The 19,349-nt window shown below is 41.9% G+C and overlaps 1 protein-coding gene across 3 annotated transcripts in view; it reads left to right on the plus strand.

The window, feature by feature from the left end:
• CAMK4 (calcium/calmodulin dependent protein kinase IV) overlaps positions 1-19,349 on the plus strand; it is a 284,083-nt gene that overhangs the window by 187,204 nt on the left and 77,530 nt on the right. For all 3 annotated transcript variants that reach the window (XM_088477684.1, XM_088477682.1, XM_088477683.1), the window contains 3 exons: positions 1,772-1,834; positions 2,240-2,322; positions 12,727-12,799. In XM_088477684.1, coding sequence (XP_088333810.1) covers positions 1,772-1,834; positions 2,240-2,322; positions 12,727-12,799 — 219 coding nt within the window. The remainder of the gene's footprint in view (positions 1-1,771; positions 1,835-2,239; positions 2,323-12,726; positions 12,800-19,349) is intronic.

Raw genomic sequence — 19,349 nt, forward strand, 5'->3', positions numbered from 1 at the left:
AAATGGATATTGAGAAGAACAATTATTAAATATGAAAAATCTTAAACCAACAGATTAGTTATAAAGTCTTGAATATAGTTGTATTCATGGTTTACATGATGTCTTGCATCCTTTGTCTTACTGTTCCTCATGTACAGGACAAAAGGGGTATAGGTATATTGGTAACTGCTAATCCACCAGTGAGGACAATATCTTCCGCGACTTTTGCATAAAATTCTTTAGGCATGAAGAGACTTTAGAGTATTATGGTGCGTACACACTGGGCAATTAAAGTGGACAACTGAACGATAACGATATCGTTCAGTCGTCCACTTTATCGTCCATTTTTAACACAAAAACAATGAACGATAACGACGATGTGCGTTCCCGCAGGTCGTTCGTCATCATCGTTCATCGGGTTAACATGCAGGCCAACCTGATGATGTCGTCAGGTTGCTGCATGTTGGGGAATGGGGGAGAGAGCCCGGCGTTGAACAATATCGTTAATGATGTCGTTCAGCAGGTGTGCTCAATGTCATGAACGACATTGAGCACACCCTCCCGGGGACACACTAGACGATATCGCTCAGGAAGCAACTGGCATCAGCACAAAGTATTTATAACACCTGTAATTTGTACTACATGATGATATGATGTCTGGCAATGGTAATGCTTGATAAAGCATACTAGTCAAGCAACTGTAAGCTATACAGTATGTATGTATTGGAAGCTAACAGTTAACACCTGCCTTTATCCATGTGTTTATTATTTGCGTTTAGAATGTTTGGATTAAAATTATGCATTTTATTAGTACATGGAGTCTGTGAGCTTTATTTTTAATATGTGCTCAGTTTACCTTGAAACTTCTTATTATACATTTTTATTAATATAATAGTAAGTACATATTATAATTTTTTTTTAATATTGAAATGTGCAAACATATCACATGATCTGGAATACTAATAAGAAAATATAATCTGTAGACAATTAAAGAACAGTGACCTCCTATGGCTGGTTTACTACTGACATGGCATAACACGTGCCTCTGATTTAAGTGCACTTGTCTTCTACATACCCATAAAAAGTAAGATTCTCCAAATAGTCAAAGAACTGTAATAAAAAATATAGAATTATATATTATTTCAAAATATAGAATTTTATTTACATTTTTAATTTTATTTAAATGTTGTAATAACAATAAACAATACATTCTCAAATACATTTTCAGAGTACTGCCTCTTTGATAAGTCAAGCATACTTAATAGAAACAAGCAGATGTCCTTAGTGGAAAACATTTGCTGTTTAGATATACTTTGTAGAGAGAATTAAATTTTTTGCTATGAATGTATAGTTTGTAGGTGTTACAGGTAGGTATATTTTTATTATATTTATTACTGTTATAGCCCTAGACATAAACCTGGAATTTAGTCATACAACACAATTGCAAGATTTTAGTTGCTTGTTTGCAAATACTGTTAAGTCATCACTTTTCAAGAATAGAGGCTTCTGGGAAATGCTACTTTCTGGAATGGGAAATGTGTGATATATGATATTACATACTGTCCTCAGTTTAAAAGTCTCCCTAACCTCTTTAAATGTTTCAATTAGGTGGTGCTAAATATTGCATAATTTACTGTTAATATTTTTTTTATTCCAATATACTGTATGCAATGAACTGTGAGACCCCAGGTGTGATAATAAGCTGAGGAAGATTAATTCTTCTTCCTATTGGCATTGACGCTTCTGTCATTACAATTGTTGCTTATTATGTCCTTGTATTTTTTTCAACTAGGTAGATAAGAAAATTGTGCGAACAGAAATCGGGGTCCTTCTGCGCCTTTCACATCCAAATATTGTAAGTTTATGGGTTTAATGACTGAACAAAACAACTAAAAATGGTCAGTATTCTCTTTTTCAACAGTTTAATTTAAATAACTTCTTACAGGTTTTCTGCAATTAGAAATATTATGTATTTTTGCCTTGCAAATCAGCTTCAGTACTACTAAGAGAATAAAATAAAACCAATCATGGCATACACAGATATGGGACTGTTGTCAATATGCTGAAACACAAGATTAATAAGCAAATTAGAAAACATAGTTTGATATTGTCAATATAATTGTATTAATGACTACAAAAATGACAACTAGAGTAGTACCATTACATAGTAATGCTATAGAAATGTGTGTGTATATATAAATAATGTCTGTAAAATAATCATGCACTGGGCTAATGATATTTAAATGTAATTTACTTGTAGATAAAATTGAAGGAGATCTTTGAGACGCCTACAGAAATTAGTCTTGTTCTTGAACTGGTGACAGGAGGTGAATTGTTTGACAGGTGAGTGATGTATGACTTTTCATAGCCGTCTTTGATGGACAAATTTTGGCCTCTAGCAGGTGGTTGAGAGAATTAAGAGCCCAAATAAGCACTTTATAAATGTATTAGACATTAAAATATAAAAGTAAATAACAATTTACCAGATGCTCCCAGGACTCATACTTTCCTCCTGATACTTGCTGGTTGAAATTTACTGGCTCCAATGGAACCACAAAATTGGTTGCTATTGGCAACACCTCCACTTGTCCTCTTTGAAACAATTGATAAATCTCCCCCTGTGTAACTGAAAGCAGCAATACACAGACCAGCAGCTGTGTAAGCACCAGTACTGTAGTGGAAATACTGCCTTAATCAGCATAGGTCTTATCTCTTATGAGGACTGATTGCCATAGACCGTACATTATCAACTTCATACTAAGCGGTCTCCATTAAGCAGTTTAATTTGTTTCTAAGTCCTAACCACTCGAAAGTCACTGAGGAAGAAAGAAACATTAATATACAGTATTTTGTTTTTATGTACTAGTTTACTTTACTTCACCATAAGGAAACTATTATAATTATTATTTGCTTTCATTTTTAACTCACCACAACATGTCCGTAGTGCCATAAAAGGAATACGTTTGTAATGTATCTTGACATATCAGAAAGCACAATACAGTGTAAAGCTACATATTTAGGAACAATATACAGCAATAAAATGACAGACAAGGTAGGACACTGGGCAGGGGAGGGCAGCTCATCATCTTGTAGGGAAAGCACTTGTCTCAGGGAGAGAACATGTTGCAGTAATTGATTAGCCTGCACACTAGGTAAGGGCGAGCTTACAGTATCAGAGCCGCTAAATGGGACTTGGGAACAAAAGTCACAGAGCACAGGTGGCATGGGTAATGCTGAGGAGAAAAGAGGGCCCTGTCCGTTAGAGCTTACATACTAAAGAGGAGGGGAGAATAGTTGGAGGGGCAGCTGGAAATAAGGGCAGAGACTGAGGTGATTTAGGAGGAGGACTAGTAGACTTTAAAGAAACAGTGAACTTTTGTAGCTAACAAGACTTGGTGAGGGAGTGAGCTCCAAAGGAGAGGGATGTAGCAGAAGAAGTCTTTGAGTCGGGTTTGAGATAAAGAAATGAAAGTGGTGGTGAGAGGATAAGCAGCGCAGAGGGGCAGGATGAGGTGTGACAGGCATAACGCAGAGCGGTGCGATAAGAGTAGATGCAGGGTGTGATTGCTGGAATGGAGGTAGAGGAAGTCCAATCAGTGAGGTGAGAAGAGGAAGAGAAGACAAATCGTTTGGAGCAGAAGCATCCGTGAGATTGTTTACAAACATTAAAAAGAAACATTCTGAAATGATACCAATTCTGCTTTCTTCTTGAGGAAGGATAAGCTTATATTAAAGTTATTTTTATCTACTGTACTTGTGAGCAGGTGATTTTATCTGATTTCATAAATTCAGCTTGTTTTAGTTCCAGGTATTTGTATTTTACTAGATCTACTAGTCAGTAGATGCTTTAAGCAGTATGAGATATAACAATACATTTGGGGACTGATCCTTTATTTGTCTCAGTTCTAAAAAGCTGTATGTTTGTATTGGTTAGATCAGTGCTATGAAGTTGATGCTATCATGTTGGTGTGAATGAGGCGGAATTACAATGACATACAGTAATGTGTTTTATAGAGAAATTTAGCTGCAAAAAACTGGGTAACCCTAACTGAGCATTAGCACAAGGAATATGGAATATAAGGTATATGCACAATTAATAAATTGTATATTCTACCACAGGCCCCAAAAATATGCATGTACAGTATAAGGTGTTTAATGTGTCTTCAAGGCCTCCCAGCAAACATAAATCATTAAATGACCCTTCTAAATTGTCTCTGAAGTTCTATATTGTTTACACCACTGTGATGCCTATTTTGTCATGTTGAATTTAATGAATGTGTATTGACATGAGATTCCGATATCAGTATTTAAATCCAGAAGTGAAAGTAAACTATGGGCTGACAAGTATAGTCCCTTTTATTCATTCAATGGTCTAGTTTGCTAGAGTTGTTTTTTTTTCCCCACCGGTATGTTGTCCTATCATTGCGTTGTCCCCCAAATTGCTCTTCATATCCTTCCACTTGCTAAAACACTACCATTTACTTGCATTGCCCCTACATACATATAACTTAGTAGAGAAGGAAAAGTCACTCCCTTCAGTAACTTACCTCGGTTCATCTTATTTAGATTCCATTTAAGTTAGAGGTGAACTAAACATTACATTTGCCTCACATAACTGACCTGACAGCTCAGTCTAAGGTAAGAGCCATGATCAGTTTCAAAGTTTAACGTGATTGGCCAAATTGGTCAGATCTTCATTTTCATTGCTTAACTCAAATTGCCAGATTACACTAAAGTATGTTACTGTGGTCTGCAGTTAGGCCAACAACAGCTGCACACTGACTGAATACACACTGACTGAATTATCAACTATCCCTCAAATCTAGTTGATTGGATCATTATTTATACAGTATTCTGATTATTTTTGTGCTACACAAGAGGTGAAATTGGGACAATTAGCTAATATCAACAACAATATATATGTACATGTGTGTATGATGTTTTTGTGGGTGCAAAGAGTTCCTGGAGCTCCAGTCTAGTCTTTATAACCCCAGACTGGGAAGAATTCTGTCTGTTACTTTTGGCATTGGACAAACTCTACCTCTGCACCTCTGCACTCCTGGACATGAACCTCTGTCAGACCCTGAGCTAATCACCAGGAGAGGAGAGGGAGATACTCTCTGCTTGCTGTCCAGGGTGCATACAGAGAGAGGAGCAAAGTCCTCCCTAAGCTTTTTCTGACAGTCCACAATTCTGTGTGGATTCAACTACACAAGTCTATTGTGAATCACATTTCTGGTAATTAGGGTAAGGGTGTTACATACTTGTACTCTCTTATAGGTACATTATTTGTTCTGCTAATCATATCTCTCTTCCTGCACAAACCTTACAACAGAACCGTCATTGTCCAAGCTATATTTATAGATGGTAAATTCCATGAAATGAAGATTAACAAATGCAGGTCTATTGCTATTCTGTAGAATGTCAAAGTTAAAGAAGAATTAGAAGATTGTATTGTGGTTTTGCAACTTAAAGCTTCAAATTCAATTTGTGTAAAATGTCACTATATCATCTCCAACAATGATCATGATATTGGCATAAACGCTGCTGTTTTCATACTCCACATTATGAGGGGTATTCAATATGAAACATAAACTTCGCTGTCGAAGTTTACGTTTCATATCAGAGATTTTACCTGCGTTAAAGTATCGGGCGCGCTCCCTCTTATCCCCGTATTCAATTTGAAATCGTCGAAAACGGGACCCGGCGATACTTGGATTGGCGAAAAAAAACTGGAATTTTCTGGAAATAATTGTAGGAGCCCCCTAAAGATGACCAGACCTCAGGGATCACTGTGGATACCCCCGTTTTTGCCTGCAGAAGAAAGTGCGGGTTTTTAAATAGCCGCGCAGGTGTTTTATTTCCCGACATTGAAGAAGTGATGCAGAAGAGCACTTAGGTTTTTTTTTTGTTTTTTTAAGTGGTCCCATCAAATTTGGGGTACATGAAAATTTTAAAAAATTCTGCAAAAATGCACCTGCCGCTACTTTGCGCAATGAATAAAACACCTGCCCCATACTTGGGGACCCCACCAGAAATAATTTCGTTAGTTTGGTAATTTTTTTACCAAATTTTTTTTTTTTTTAACCCGAAAAATTGTTTGTTTGCTTTTTAAATGGTGTCCCGATTTTTTTGGGGCCCTTTTTTTTTTAACATTTCCTTTTAAGGGGACATTCCCAAAACTACAGGCTATTTTTTATAAGCCTACACCCCCAAACCCCTATTCTGCATTTTTTTCACTTGCTATAGTGATTTGAAAAATTATCCCTGTTTTTTTAAAAATGACCCTTGACCCCATTTAAGGAAAAAACGGGAATTTTCGGGAAATATGCCTGGGACCCCCCTAAAGATGTCCAGACATGGGGGATCACTATGGGTAACCCCGTTTTTGCCTGCAAAATAAAGTTGGATTTTTAAATAGCTTTGCCAGGTGTTTTTTCCTGCCGCGGCTATTAGAAACCCCGACTTCCTTCAGTAGTTAAAAATGGGGGTACCCATAGTGATCCCCCATATCTAGACATCATTAGGGGGGTCCCTAGAATATTTCCCAAAAATTCCCGTTTTTGTTAACCTGTAAAAAAAAATCTGTAAATATGTAGAAAAAAAATGACATAAGGCCCCCCCCCCCCCAAAAGCCAAACCAGCCCCAGGCTTGCCAGCCAGTGGTGGCTTCTAAAAATACGGGGAACAAAATGTGTAGGGTTCCACCGTATTTTAGAAACCAACACCAGGCTGCAGGGACTAGTGCTGGTTTTAAATATAGGGGCAAAAACGACGTGGGGTACCCCCTATATTTAAGACCAGCACCAGACCCAACCGACCAGGGTGTAATGCCACAGCCCGGAGACCCAATCGCCGGGCCTCCAGGTCCAAAGCATTACACCCCAAGTCGGTCAGCGCAAGCCGGTGATCTCAGGGGAGTTGGGGACCCCCCAAAAAAGGGTCCCCCCTCTCCCGAGCACCACAGGCTTACGCTGAAGCCTGGGGTTCATCCCCATACCCCTGGAGCGGTGGGTATGGGGGTAATAGGGGGGCCAAATAATGTAAGACTATTGTAATTTACAGTGGAACTACAAGTGCCAGCATGCCTGCCATTTTGCACTTGTGGAACTACAAGTGCCAGCAGACATGCGGCACCTGTAATTTCACTGTAAAATAAATAGTTAAAAAAAGACAAAAACACACACACCGTGCCCAGTATAAGTTTATTACATACACCTACCCATTCACACTTACTTACCTATACCAGATGTTCGGTCCCCTTGTCAAGTAGAAATCCATGGTAGCTGGCCCTGCAAGAAAGATTTCATACTCACCTACATCCAGCGCTGGTCTCCGCAGTAATCCATGGGTGTTTTAAAACAAAAAAAAGTGTTAGCCGATCCACGCTACAAGCTATCTGTATGTGTGTTGTAACACATACAGATAGCTCCCGAATGGCCGCTGACGGCACCTCACGCTACAAGCTATCTGTATGTGTGTTGCAACACATACAGATAGCTCCCGAATGGCCGCTGACGGCACCTCACTGTAGAGCGCCCGCTGATTGGCTCCGGCAACTGACAGTTCCCACATGGGCTGACTCACCCACGTGGGAACTGTCAGTTGCCGGAGCCTATCAGCGGCCGCGCTACAGTCAGCACGGCCGCTGATTTGCTCTGAGGACTGCAATGCCCTGTGAAGTGCCGCCAGCGGCCATTCGGGAGCTATCTGTATGTGTTACTACACACATACAGATAGCTTGTAGCGTGGATTGGGTAACACGTTTTTTTATTTATTTTTATTTATTTATTATTTATTAACAGTTTCTTATATAGAGCAGCATATTCCGTTGCGCTTTACAATTGTCAACATTGATAGAACAAAACTGGGTAATAACAGACAGATATATATGTAGGAAGGCCCTGCTGGCAAGATTACAATCTATTGGGAAATAGGCAGTAATACACAAGGATAGGTGATATATATTGCATCTTGGTCCAGCCACAATGCACAGTTTCTTGGTTGGCTGCATGATCCAGTCACACAGGAATGTCGGCCAAATGTCATGAGGATCTGAGAGAAAGACGATGTGTGAGGTTGTGTGTGGACTGTAAAAGAGGATGTAATTAGATATGGAAACTATGAAGGTTGTGTGAGCGGTTCTGGGATCTGATAAGCTTGCCTGAAGAGGTGAGTTTTCAGGGATCGCTTGAAGGATTGGAGACTATAGGAAAGTCGTATTGTGCGTGGTAAGGCATTCCATAGAGTGGGTGCAGCCCGAAGAAAGTCCTGTAACCGTGAGTGGGAGCAAGTAATGCATAGGGATGAGAGACGCAGATCTTGTGCTGAGCGGAGAGGTCGGGTAGGGCGATATTTTGAGATGAGTGAAGAGATGTATGTTGGTGTGGTTTGGTTAATAGCCTTATGTGTAAGTAAGAGTATTTTGTATTGAATACGGTAGAAAACCGGCAACCAATGGAGGGACTGACAGAGCAGGGCAGCAGACGAGGAACGTTTGGCAAGGAAGATAAGCCTTGCAGCTGCATTCATAATTGATTGTAATGGCGATAGCCTGTTTTTGGGAAGACCAGTAAGGAGACTATTGCAATAGTCAAGGCGGGAAATAATAAGTGCATGGATTAGAGTTTTTGCAGTGTCTTGTGTGAGATATGGTCGAATTTTGGATAGGTTTTTTAGGTGTATGTAACATGATTTAGAGACAGTTTGAATGTGGGGAACAAAGAACAGTTTAGAGTCAAGGATGACACCAAGGCAGCGAGCTTGTGGGGTAGGGTGGATTGTCAACTTATCAACTGTGATACAGAGATCAGGTTGGTAACTGTTGTTGGCTGGTGGAAATATAATTAATTCTGTTTTAGAAATATTAAGTTTCAGGTGGCGAGATGACATCCAAGATGAAATGGCAGAAAGACATTCAGTGACACGGACCAGTACAGTTGGTGATAAATCTGGGGAAGATAGGTAGATTTGAGTATCATCCGCATACAGATGGTACTGAAATCCAAAAGAGCTGATTAGTTTGCCAAGAGAGGAGGTATAGATTGAGAATAACAGAGGCCCTAACACAGAGCCTTGAGGTACTCCAACTGATAGAGGTAGCGAAGAGGAGGCAGAATCAGAAAAACGAACAGTGAAAGAGCGATCAAATAGGTAGGAAGAGAACCAAGAAAGAGCTTTGTCCTTAAAACCCAGGTATTGTAGTGTTTGTATGAGAAGAGAGTGGTCAACAGTGTCAAAAGCAGCAGAGAGATCTAGAAGAATTAGGAGTGAGTAATGGCCTTTAGCCTTGGCAGTGACCAGATCATTTACTACCTTAGTCAGTGCTGTCTCTAAAACACCCATGGACAGGGCCGCAACTAGAGGGGGGCTGGAGGTGCACGTGCACCGGGTGAGCCGCTGTACCTGGTGCCAGTGACCTCCAGCCCGGCACTGCAGAGAGGCTCCAAGCCGGACGTCCGCTGGTAATATTTATTACCAGCGGGCGCCCGGCTCCTTCTCTGCAGCGACGCGGTGTAGCCGAAGCCGGAGGCTGGAGTTCTCTCCCGAACTCCAGCTTCCGGCTCTCCCCACGGGCACTATGGGGGAGACGTCATGACATCTCCCCCATAGTTCCAAGGAGCAGCCGGCGGACTGGACGCGACGCTGGATGCCGGAGCGGGGTACAAGGTAAGTATTTTTTTTTTTAATAAGCTGCACTACAGGGGCATTATTATGGGGGCAGGGGCATTACTACAGGGGCATTACTATGGGGGCATAGGCAATAAGGGGCATTACTAATGGGGCATGAGCACTACAGGGGCATTACTATTGGGGCATGGGCACTACAGGGGCATTACCACAGGGGCATTACTGTGGGGGCATGAGCACTACAGGGGCATTACTGTAAGGGCACTACAGGGATATTACTATGGGGGCATGGGCAATACAGGGGCATTACTATGAGAGCATGGGCACTACAGGGGCATTACTATGAAAGCATGGGCACTACAGGGGCATTAATATGGGAGCATGGGCACTACAGGGGCATTACTGTATGGTGGGCACTACAGGGGCATTACTATGGGGGTATTAACATATGGGCATTACTATGGGGGCATTACAATATGGGCACTACTGCAGGGGGAATTACATGGGGGGCGCCAAATTACTGTCTTGCCCCTGCCATGGATTACTGCAGAGACCAGCGCTGGATGTAGGCGAGTATGAATTCTTTCTTGCGGGGCCAGCTACCATGGATTTCTACTTGACAAGGGGACCGAACATCTGGTATAGGTAAGTATGTGTGAATGGGTAGGTGTATGTAATAAACTTATACTGGGCACGGTGTGTGTGTTTTGTCTTTTTTTAACTATTTATTTTACAGTGAAATTACAGGTGCCGCATGTCTGCTGGCACTTGTAGTTCCACAAGTGCAAAATGGCAGGCATGCTGGCACTTGTAGTTCCACTGTAAAGTACAATAGTCTTACATTATTTGGCCCCCTATTACCCCCATACCCACCGCTCCAGGGGTATGGGGATGAGCCCCAGGCTTCAGCGTAAGCCTGTGGTGCTCGGGAGAGGGGGGACCCTTTTTTGGGAGGTCCCCGACTCCCCAGAGATCACCGGTTTGCGCTGACCGACTTGGGGTGTAATGCTTTGGACCTGGAGCCCCGGTGATTGGGTCTCCGGGCTGTGGCATTGCACCCCGGTCGGTTGGGTCTGGTGCTGGTCTTAAATATAGGGGGTACCCCACGTAGTTTTTGCCCCCTATATTTAAAACCAGCACTAGTCCCTGCAGCCTGGTGTTGGTTTCTAAAATACGGTGAAACCCTACACATTTTGTTCCCCGTATTTTTAGAAACCACCACTGGCTGGCTAGCCTGGGGCTGGTTTGGCTTTTGGGGGGGGGATCTTATGTCATTTTTTTTCAAAATTTTTACAATTTTGTTTTAAAGGTTAAAATCGGGAATTTTCTGAAAATATTCTAGGGACCCCCCTAATGATGTCTAGACATGGGGGATCACTATGGGTACCCCCATTTTTAACTCCTGAAGGAAGTCGGGGTTTCTAATAGCCGCGGCAAGTGCATAAATGCGACTTTGAAGAAAGTGGTGCAGAAGAGCATTTAGAATTTTTTTTTGCGAAAAATAACTATGCCCAGCAAATTTGGGGTACTTGAAAATGGGGGGTCAGCATATTTTAAAGTTGCAAAAGAGACTTGAAAAAAATCGTGAAAAACCCACTTGCGCAAGGAGTTGCAATGAAAAAAACACCTGGGGCATACTTGGGGACCCCCCCAGAGTCAAGTTCGCTATTTTTTAGTTAAGTTCCCCAACATTTTTTTTTTTTGGCCCCCAAATTCAAAGTGCTTTTATTGGGGTGTTCGCGATCTTTTTTTTTTTTTTTTTTACACAGATCGTTTCAAGGGGTAATTCTGAAGGGTGCAGGCTATTTTTTTTAAGCCTGCACCCCTAAACTCCAATTCTGCACTTTTTTTCGACACCTATTCAATGGTGAAAACTTATCCCCGTTTTTTATCTTCGACTTTTCAAAACTGCGATAAGTCTTTGATATTGAATAAGGTGTAAAAGTAAAACCTCGGATAATTATGTCATAGCTCCGATATTAACGCAAAAACGGACTTATCGCTCCCATATTGAATACCCCTGTATGTGTCCTTACTGTAATACAGAATGCCTGAAGTCTAATGTAGCTTATACAAATAATGCATATTTGTCAACCTCAGTGTGATGACATGTACCATATACAATGATAAAAAGGTCAAGTAGGCTACAGTAGAAAGGTTCATTGATTGTTTTTGCCATTGTGTCCAAAATACCTCTAGAAGGCTGTGAGTCTGTGACTGTCAAACTTAACATGCAGTACAGACACATTAGGTCATCTAGTCCATCAATTGTTATCAACCTCTGCAAAATGAATTGTAAAGAAAATAATGATCCTCCTAATTAAAGCCAAGTATCAATACATCGAGTGTCTCTGTACATTGCAATTAAGTAGAAACAAATTAAAAAAAATTAGCAGAAAAGAACTAATTTTGAGTGAGGTGTAAATCCAGCTTTCAGCTGCAATTATTCATCTAGGCTAAATCCTCCTGCGCTACATTAGGACAAATGTAAATTGTGTAAGCAGATTTAGATGTGGTAACAGGATTCATCCCATCTCAACTCCAAATCACCCTGTTAAACTAAAGCTACACATTATATTGTATTGGGAAGTAGTTGGCATCCCGGCGGTCGGGATGACGGTGGTCAAAATACTGATGTTGGAATCCCGATTGCAGTTGGAATCCCTGGCACCAGAATACCGTCCGCCGTTAGGGGGAGGGTTAGGTTTAGAGTTAGGTACTAGGTGGGGGGTTAGGCGGTGGGATGGGGTGGGTAGGGTTAGGTTGCAGGGAGGGAGGGTTAGGGGGTTAGGTATATGGTACTTACCTGGTTGGGTCAGGATTCTGACTGTCATGATGCCGCTGTCTGTATTCTGAACGCTGGCATCCCATACCCAACCCGTTGTGTTTGTACCCCTTGCATCGCATCATAGTTTGTCCAGGTGCAAATTTCCCCCATACTCTGCATTTGCTCCTCACAATAAATGAGACATACAGTATATATCTCCTAGAATATGACAACAATGTCTTAATAATGGAGCCAGGTATTTGAGTGTTGGTAACGTGTTCTTCTTTCCTGGTAAACTTGTCATATATAGAATACTTACATCTCAGACATCTGTGTTGGATTCTTTGCAGAATTGTGGAAAAGGGCTTTTACAGTGAGCGCGATGCTGCTGATGCTGTGAAACAGATCTTAGAAGCTGTTGCAGTGAGTATTTTGTTCTTCTTGTTGTCACTTGTGTAGATCCTGTATTGTGCTCATCTTCTCTCCTCTGTAACAACCTGTAGCTAACCAGATCGTAAACATGTCCCTAGGATTGCACACTATGGGGCTCATGCTGAGTTAGACAGAATTTGCGTCTAAATCGTAAGCGCAAGATGTGTCATGAAAAAAAGTTACATTTTGCTTAACTTGCAGAGCTGGTCATATAAGAAAAATGCTTTCAGCTCAACAAAGATATTATATACTTCCGCTTTACTCCAAGATAGAACAGTAGTATACAAGGGGTGTGCAATAAGTTTCCAGATTCACAAAAAGTATTATATTTACAAATAAAAAGTGAACATTAAATTTTTTCAAAGTATTCGCCAGTGGAGTCTATGCAAAGTTGCATGCGCTCAAACCACTTGGTCAAGTAGCTGGAACAGTCAGAAGCAGGTAGGTCTTCTACAAGCTGGATGAAGGGCTCCACTGTAGCTTCTGGTGACTCAAAACTAATCCCACGCATCTTGCGTTTGATTTGTGGGAACACGAAGAAGTCGCAGAGGGCCAGGTCTGGACTGTATGGCGGATGACAAAGTTCCTGGATGCGTTCATGGGCCAGAAAATTCACCACTTTCCTGAACTTGTAGGCAGATGCATTGTCATGATGGATAAGGGTACAACGAGCACACATCTCAGAAGGCGCGTGGAAATGGCTTCCAGTACTTGCGGCTGGCATTGATTGGCATACCAGTCCCATCGTCACTGATGATCTCTAAGACAGATTTTGAGCGGCCACCATCAAACCTGGCCAGCATGTTGCAGCTCCAAGGCACCCTAGTCTCCTTCTGTACTGGGGTCAGCTAATAGGGCACCCAGCATACAGAAACCTTGCTCAGGCCAAGCTTTTCATGGAGTATTGAGCGGATGGATCCCAATGAGGTGCCTATCTCCTTCTCCAACTGGGCCATGGTAACTCTGGCGTCGCCCCAACTATGGCCCGTACTCCTGCAAAGTTGTCCTCAGTGATGACAGACACAGGTCAGCCGCAGCTCTCCTTGTCTTTCAGGGACCGTCTTCTGCAACATAATTCTGCAAACCACTCAAACACAGTGGTTTGGGATGGTGCCTTCTCCCCAAAAGCAGCTCGCAGTCTGTCAAAACTCTCCTGCTGTGGCAGACCACTCATGTAGTCATAGAAGATCATGGCTCTCCTTTTGCCTCTGTTGAGCTCCACAATGAGTTTCTTGAAGGAAGTGAAGAAGCTGAGTTCTTCGGTGTGCAGGGCTACTTATATACGGTTCTGTGCCCTGAAACTTTAGTCAGAGATTATAGTTCAGAACCAGACAGTCCAGATTGTGTCTACTCTACCTATGCACTCCACATCCAGAAACTCTTATTGTACACCCCTCAATTGTGCTTGTTATGTGTCAGTTAATGTGGCTTCACAGTGGATAGTCCTAAATTTAATATACCCAATTCATACACAATATAGTGCATGCCTGGAAAGTGTTAGTAATTAATAAAGTTGCATGTACCATGAAAAATGCTATATTGCTGCGGGTCGATATCACTGTATTAATAGGAATAGATTGCAACAGCCAAATTACTGTAATATTACCATGCACTGGTGGGCAAAATTGCGGACACATTTTTAAATTTGAATTTTTTTCAACTTTTGATGCTTCTAAAAACTGTTTGACTTCACGCAGTGCAATGATTCATATATCAAATGATAGGAAATTTAATACTGAATTCAACACAATAAACAGAGGTCAGATATTTGCATTACAAGGGACGTTATGCTACTTTCAGTCAGACAAAGAAGCACAGATGCGTGAGATTCAAGAAGTGGATTGTAGTAACAGCTACTACCAGCCAATCGGAATCGTCGTTCTGAGGACCAATCAGCTGTCGTTTATGAGCAGGTGCAAGGTCATGTTCAAAGGTGGGAAAGGTCAGTTTGGCTGTTTCATTTTGCAGAATAAAGTTGGTTACTGAAGTGCAATTATGGTTGGATGTTTGTGTGTATTGTTTAGCGCTATTGATGGTGTAAAAAATAAATAGAACAATGTCGTCCAGGCAAAGTGGTGACTGGTCACCCAGGAAGAGATCCAGGATTGTGGTGTTACGTGAAAATAGTCTTTTGTATGCAGCAATTGTGAGAGAAGTTGGTGGGAATGTGACAACATCAGGAGTACGAAAGTTTTGTTTCCGCTATCAGGAAATACAATCTATACAAAACAAAGAAGGAAAAGGCTGGAAAAAGTGCACAACAGTTGTTGATGATAGGAGAATAAAACAAATTTGCGTCAGGGACAGATGAATGTCATCTGCGATTAGCAGTGAACTGAGGGCCTGATTCAGACCCGCTCGCAAGCGCTATGCTCGCAAGCGTAGATGGTGGCCCAGTGCACATGCGCACGATGGAGCCGGCTCCGTCGTGCGCATGTGCGATACCCGGATAGCGATGGGCAAACCGTTGCTCCGGGTCTCGTACCAAAGGGGGCGTGCTGTCGATGTTGAGTGACAGCACGCCCCCTTTGGTGGGCAGGCCGGGGGCGTGGCTGCCAAGACGGAGGCGTTCCCATGGGAACGCCTACCCTCTGAGCCAGCCCCACTGACATCACACTCTGGTAGAGCCGATAGCACTCTAGGGCTTGCGGCAATGAGACCCTACCACAAGGGGTCTCGTCGCAAGCCCGATGGTTGCGATGGTCTTGACCATCTTCCTAGCCGCTCAATATAGCTGTGGGTGGTCACCCACAGCTATGCAAGCGGCCAGGAGGCCGCTCTAAAAAAACAGAAGGCCGGCCCTGATTCAGAGCGAGCGCTCTGTCAGAGCATCCGGCTCTGAATCAGGCCCTGAGTGCAACTGGTGTTTTTGTCAGTGCAAGAACGGTACAGAGAAGACTAATGGTTGGCCTAAAAGGTAGGATTCCCCGAAAAAAGCCATTGCTGAATAAAAAGCAGCGGCAGAAACGAATACAGTGGGCAAAAGAACACAGTGCATGGACAGAAGGTCAGTGGAAACAAGTGATATGGAGTGACGAAACTAAGATATCCATATTTGGTAGTGATGGGAGAAAATATGTGATACGTCGCATCGGGGAAGAGGTACATCCAGATTGCATTCAAGCGACAACAAAGAATCCTACAAGTGTTTTGATCTGGGCATGTATGACAGCAGATGCTGTAGGCCGCCTTTATGTCATAGATGGCACACTGAACAGCAGAAAGTACATTGACACCATCCTACAACCAAAACGTCTACCTTTTATCAGGGATCTTTTTCCAGATAATGCCCCATTGTTTTCCAGCAGGATTCAGCTCCCTGCCACACTGCACAGATATGCAAACAGTGGTTCACGGAGAGTGACATACAGGTGCTGGGATGGCCAGGAAACAGCCCAGACCTGAACCCCATAGAACATTTGTGGTTCCGTTTGAAAAAACTGGTACATCTGAGGCATCCATCCAATAAAAGACAATTAATCGAGGCTATAATTGTCTCATGGCACCACATAATAAAGAAGGAAGAGCCCCAAACATTGGCTGGCTCAATGCCACGTCGCTGTGCTGCTGTCTTGAAAAATAAAAGATACCCAACAAAATACTGCTAGGACATTAACATCATAAGTATACAGAGATTTTCACCCTAAGTGTTGTTTTCACTGCATAACTTCCCTTGTAATGCAAATATTTGACCTCTGTTTATTGTGTTGAATTCAGCATTAAATTTCCTTTCATTTGATATATGAATCATTGCACTGCATGAAGTGTAACAGTTTTTATAAGCATTCGAAGTTGAAAAACATTAAAATTTCAAAAAGTGTCCGCAATTTTGGCCACCAGTGTATATGGGAGGAATTCAGAGAACATTCAAACAATCACTTTGTGCCAGGAGTCGTGCAGCACAAGTGATCTTGGTCCAAACTGGCACATATTCATGTCTCCAGTGATCAGCATTAGATGTATTTTGAGAGTATAAGCCCTAGTTGTACTTTAACTGTGCTTACACAGCACCTCCAACCCCTATTAAACCTACCCAAGCACGAGGGGCCATATGCAAAATATGCTTCTCAGCTGGCATAGCGAAGGATGCGTAAGAATTTTTGGTGCTCATGCCTAGTTGAAAGAAAACGCAATTTGCAGAAAATAGAGTGTAAAAAAACATTTGCGCGTCCAACATGAGACCCTATATCAGAGGAAGAGAGTGATAAAATTGTGGGAGGCAGCGGCCGTACAGTATGTTAGTGAGTACAGGATTGCAGTGAGAAGATGTAACGAGGGGAATGGAGGCAGGCAGGGATCCATATACTGAGGGTAAGACGGTGCAAGGAGCAGTGAGTGACCCATAGAGGTGTAGAATGGTGTTTTTGAGTCTCCATTTTAAAATGATAAGGAGAAGATTTTGATGACAAACATCTCTGTATAAACAAAATTACAGGTAATAAATGTCATTTAATTCAGTCTAGGATATCTAGAGATAAAATACATTTGGAAAAAATATGTTATGTTATTTTAAGTTATAATATGAAAAACATAAAAACCCCATAAAAGCCACAGATGCACTTGACGTAAATTTCATGTGTTGCTACCTTCACATCTACATTTCAGAAGTAGCTACAAATGCACATTAGGACCTGAAAAACTACTACAATAGGGGAAATCTGCCCAATATCGTTATGCTGGGCACACACTGTACGATATATAATTCGTACACTTGACGAGCTATATACCGTTCAGTACATCTGTGTGGGTGTACTCACGATATATCTGTGAACACTGTTCACACAAATATAATATGTTGGCAGTGCAGCACGGCAGATGCCATATATCTAGCAGATATATTGTGCACATTTGCAGGTATTTACAGGTGACTACCGGACCAACCCGTTGTGCTGGCCGCAGTAAATGCCGGCAATCAAATCACAACAGGGCGGGAAAAATTGAAATGCCCGGCCAGTTGGGATGTCTGGCCAGACATATCGAGCGGCCAATTGGTAAGTGTGCATGCTTACGAAATTGGTCGGCGGGATTTTCAGCCGGACACTGTCGCTGCAGTGTGTACCCTACGTTACAAGTTGTATTGTGCTTTGAGATTTTCAAATGTTGCCAGCAGCTTCACAGAATCAAAATTGGAGATACTGATCCTTATTGAGACATTTTCATGAATGACTACTGTTTCCTGGCCAACCAAGTAAGCTTAGGCATATTAAATATATATATTGAATGACTGTTTTGAAATTAGTTAATTATAATAAAAATATAGTACTGTACATATGGAGACAACTATAGGGGAGATTTAACAAACATTTTAAAGAGGACAAGTTGTGATATCATTACCTATAGCAACCAATCAGATTCTAGCTATCATTTTATAGAATGTACGAGATAAAAAATAGCTAGAATCTGATTGGTTGCAACACCTCCACTTGTCCTCTTTAGAAGGTTTGTTAAATCTCTTCCTATATGTGACAGCAGATTATTGGACAGCTACATGAACTAGAAATTCCTAGATGTTAAATTAAGAAAAACAATACATTTGTGTAGTTTTGTCATAATTCAAAATTTCTAAAACATCTGTAGCCAAACGAGTCCAACTGAAATCATCCAAATGAGCTGAAGAGCTCATCATAGTAATTATAGGAAGAAACAACTGATGATCATGTCTGTATGTACTACTGCACAGCAGAGATTATGCCCTCATTAGAACTTTCTGGGTAAGGGACTACTGGAAAATCCTATAGTTTATGTCAAATTTAGGTGCTTATGAGAGAGGAAATATTTAAATAAGCGTGTGAACAAGTGAGAGAATTTCCTGTCAGTAATGCTATTGCACAGCAATGCAGGGCTGGCCTCAGGTTTTCTAGCATCCTGTACAAGAATTTTTGGAGCACCAATCTCCCCACCCTACAGTAACGAAAGAAAAAACATATCAAGCCCACTGAACAAAAACACATTGTTTCTCCACAGGGAAAAAAAACACACATTGTCCCACTGTATAGCAATATGCCTAGCTCTGCACTACAGCAACGCAATCACTTCCAAATCTACAGCAACACCCCCACCTCTAACATCACACTGCAGCAATGCCACCATTCCCAACCCCGCACTGCAGCATTACTACCATTCATAACCTCGCACTGTGGCATTACCACCATTCATAACCTTGCACTACAGCATTACCACCATTCATAGCCCCACACTGCAGTATTACCACCATTCATAACCCCGCACTGCGGCATTACCACCATTCATAACCCCACACTGCAGCATTACCACCATTCATAACCCCGCACTGCGGCATTACCACCATTCATAACCTCGCACTGCAGCATTACCACCATTCATAACCCCACACTGCAGCATTACCACCATTCATAACCCCACACTGCAGCATTACCACCATTCATAACCCCACACTGCAGCATTACCACCATTCATAACCCCACACTGCAGCATTACCACCATTCATAACCCCACACTGCAGCATTACCACCATTCATAACCCCACACTGCAGCATTACCACCATTCATAACCCCACACTGC

The sequence above is a fragment of the Taudactylus pleione genome, unplaced genomic scaffold (genome assembly GCF_031769625.1).
Source record: "Taudactylus pleione unplaced genomic scaffold, aTauple2 ptg000202l, whole genome shotgun sequence".
Classification (NCBI taxonomy): Eukaryota; Metazoa; Chordata; class Amphibia; order Anura; family Myobatrachidae; genus Taudactylus; species Taudactylus pleione.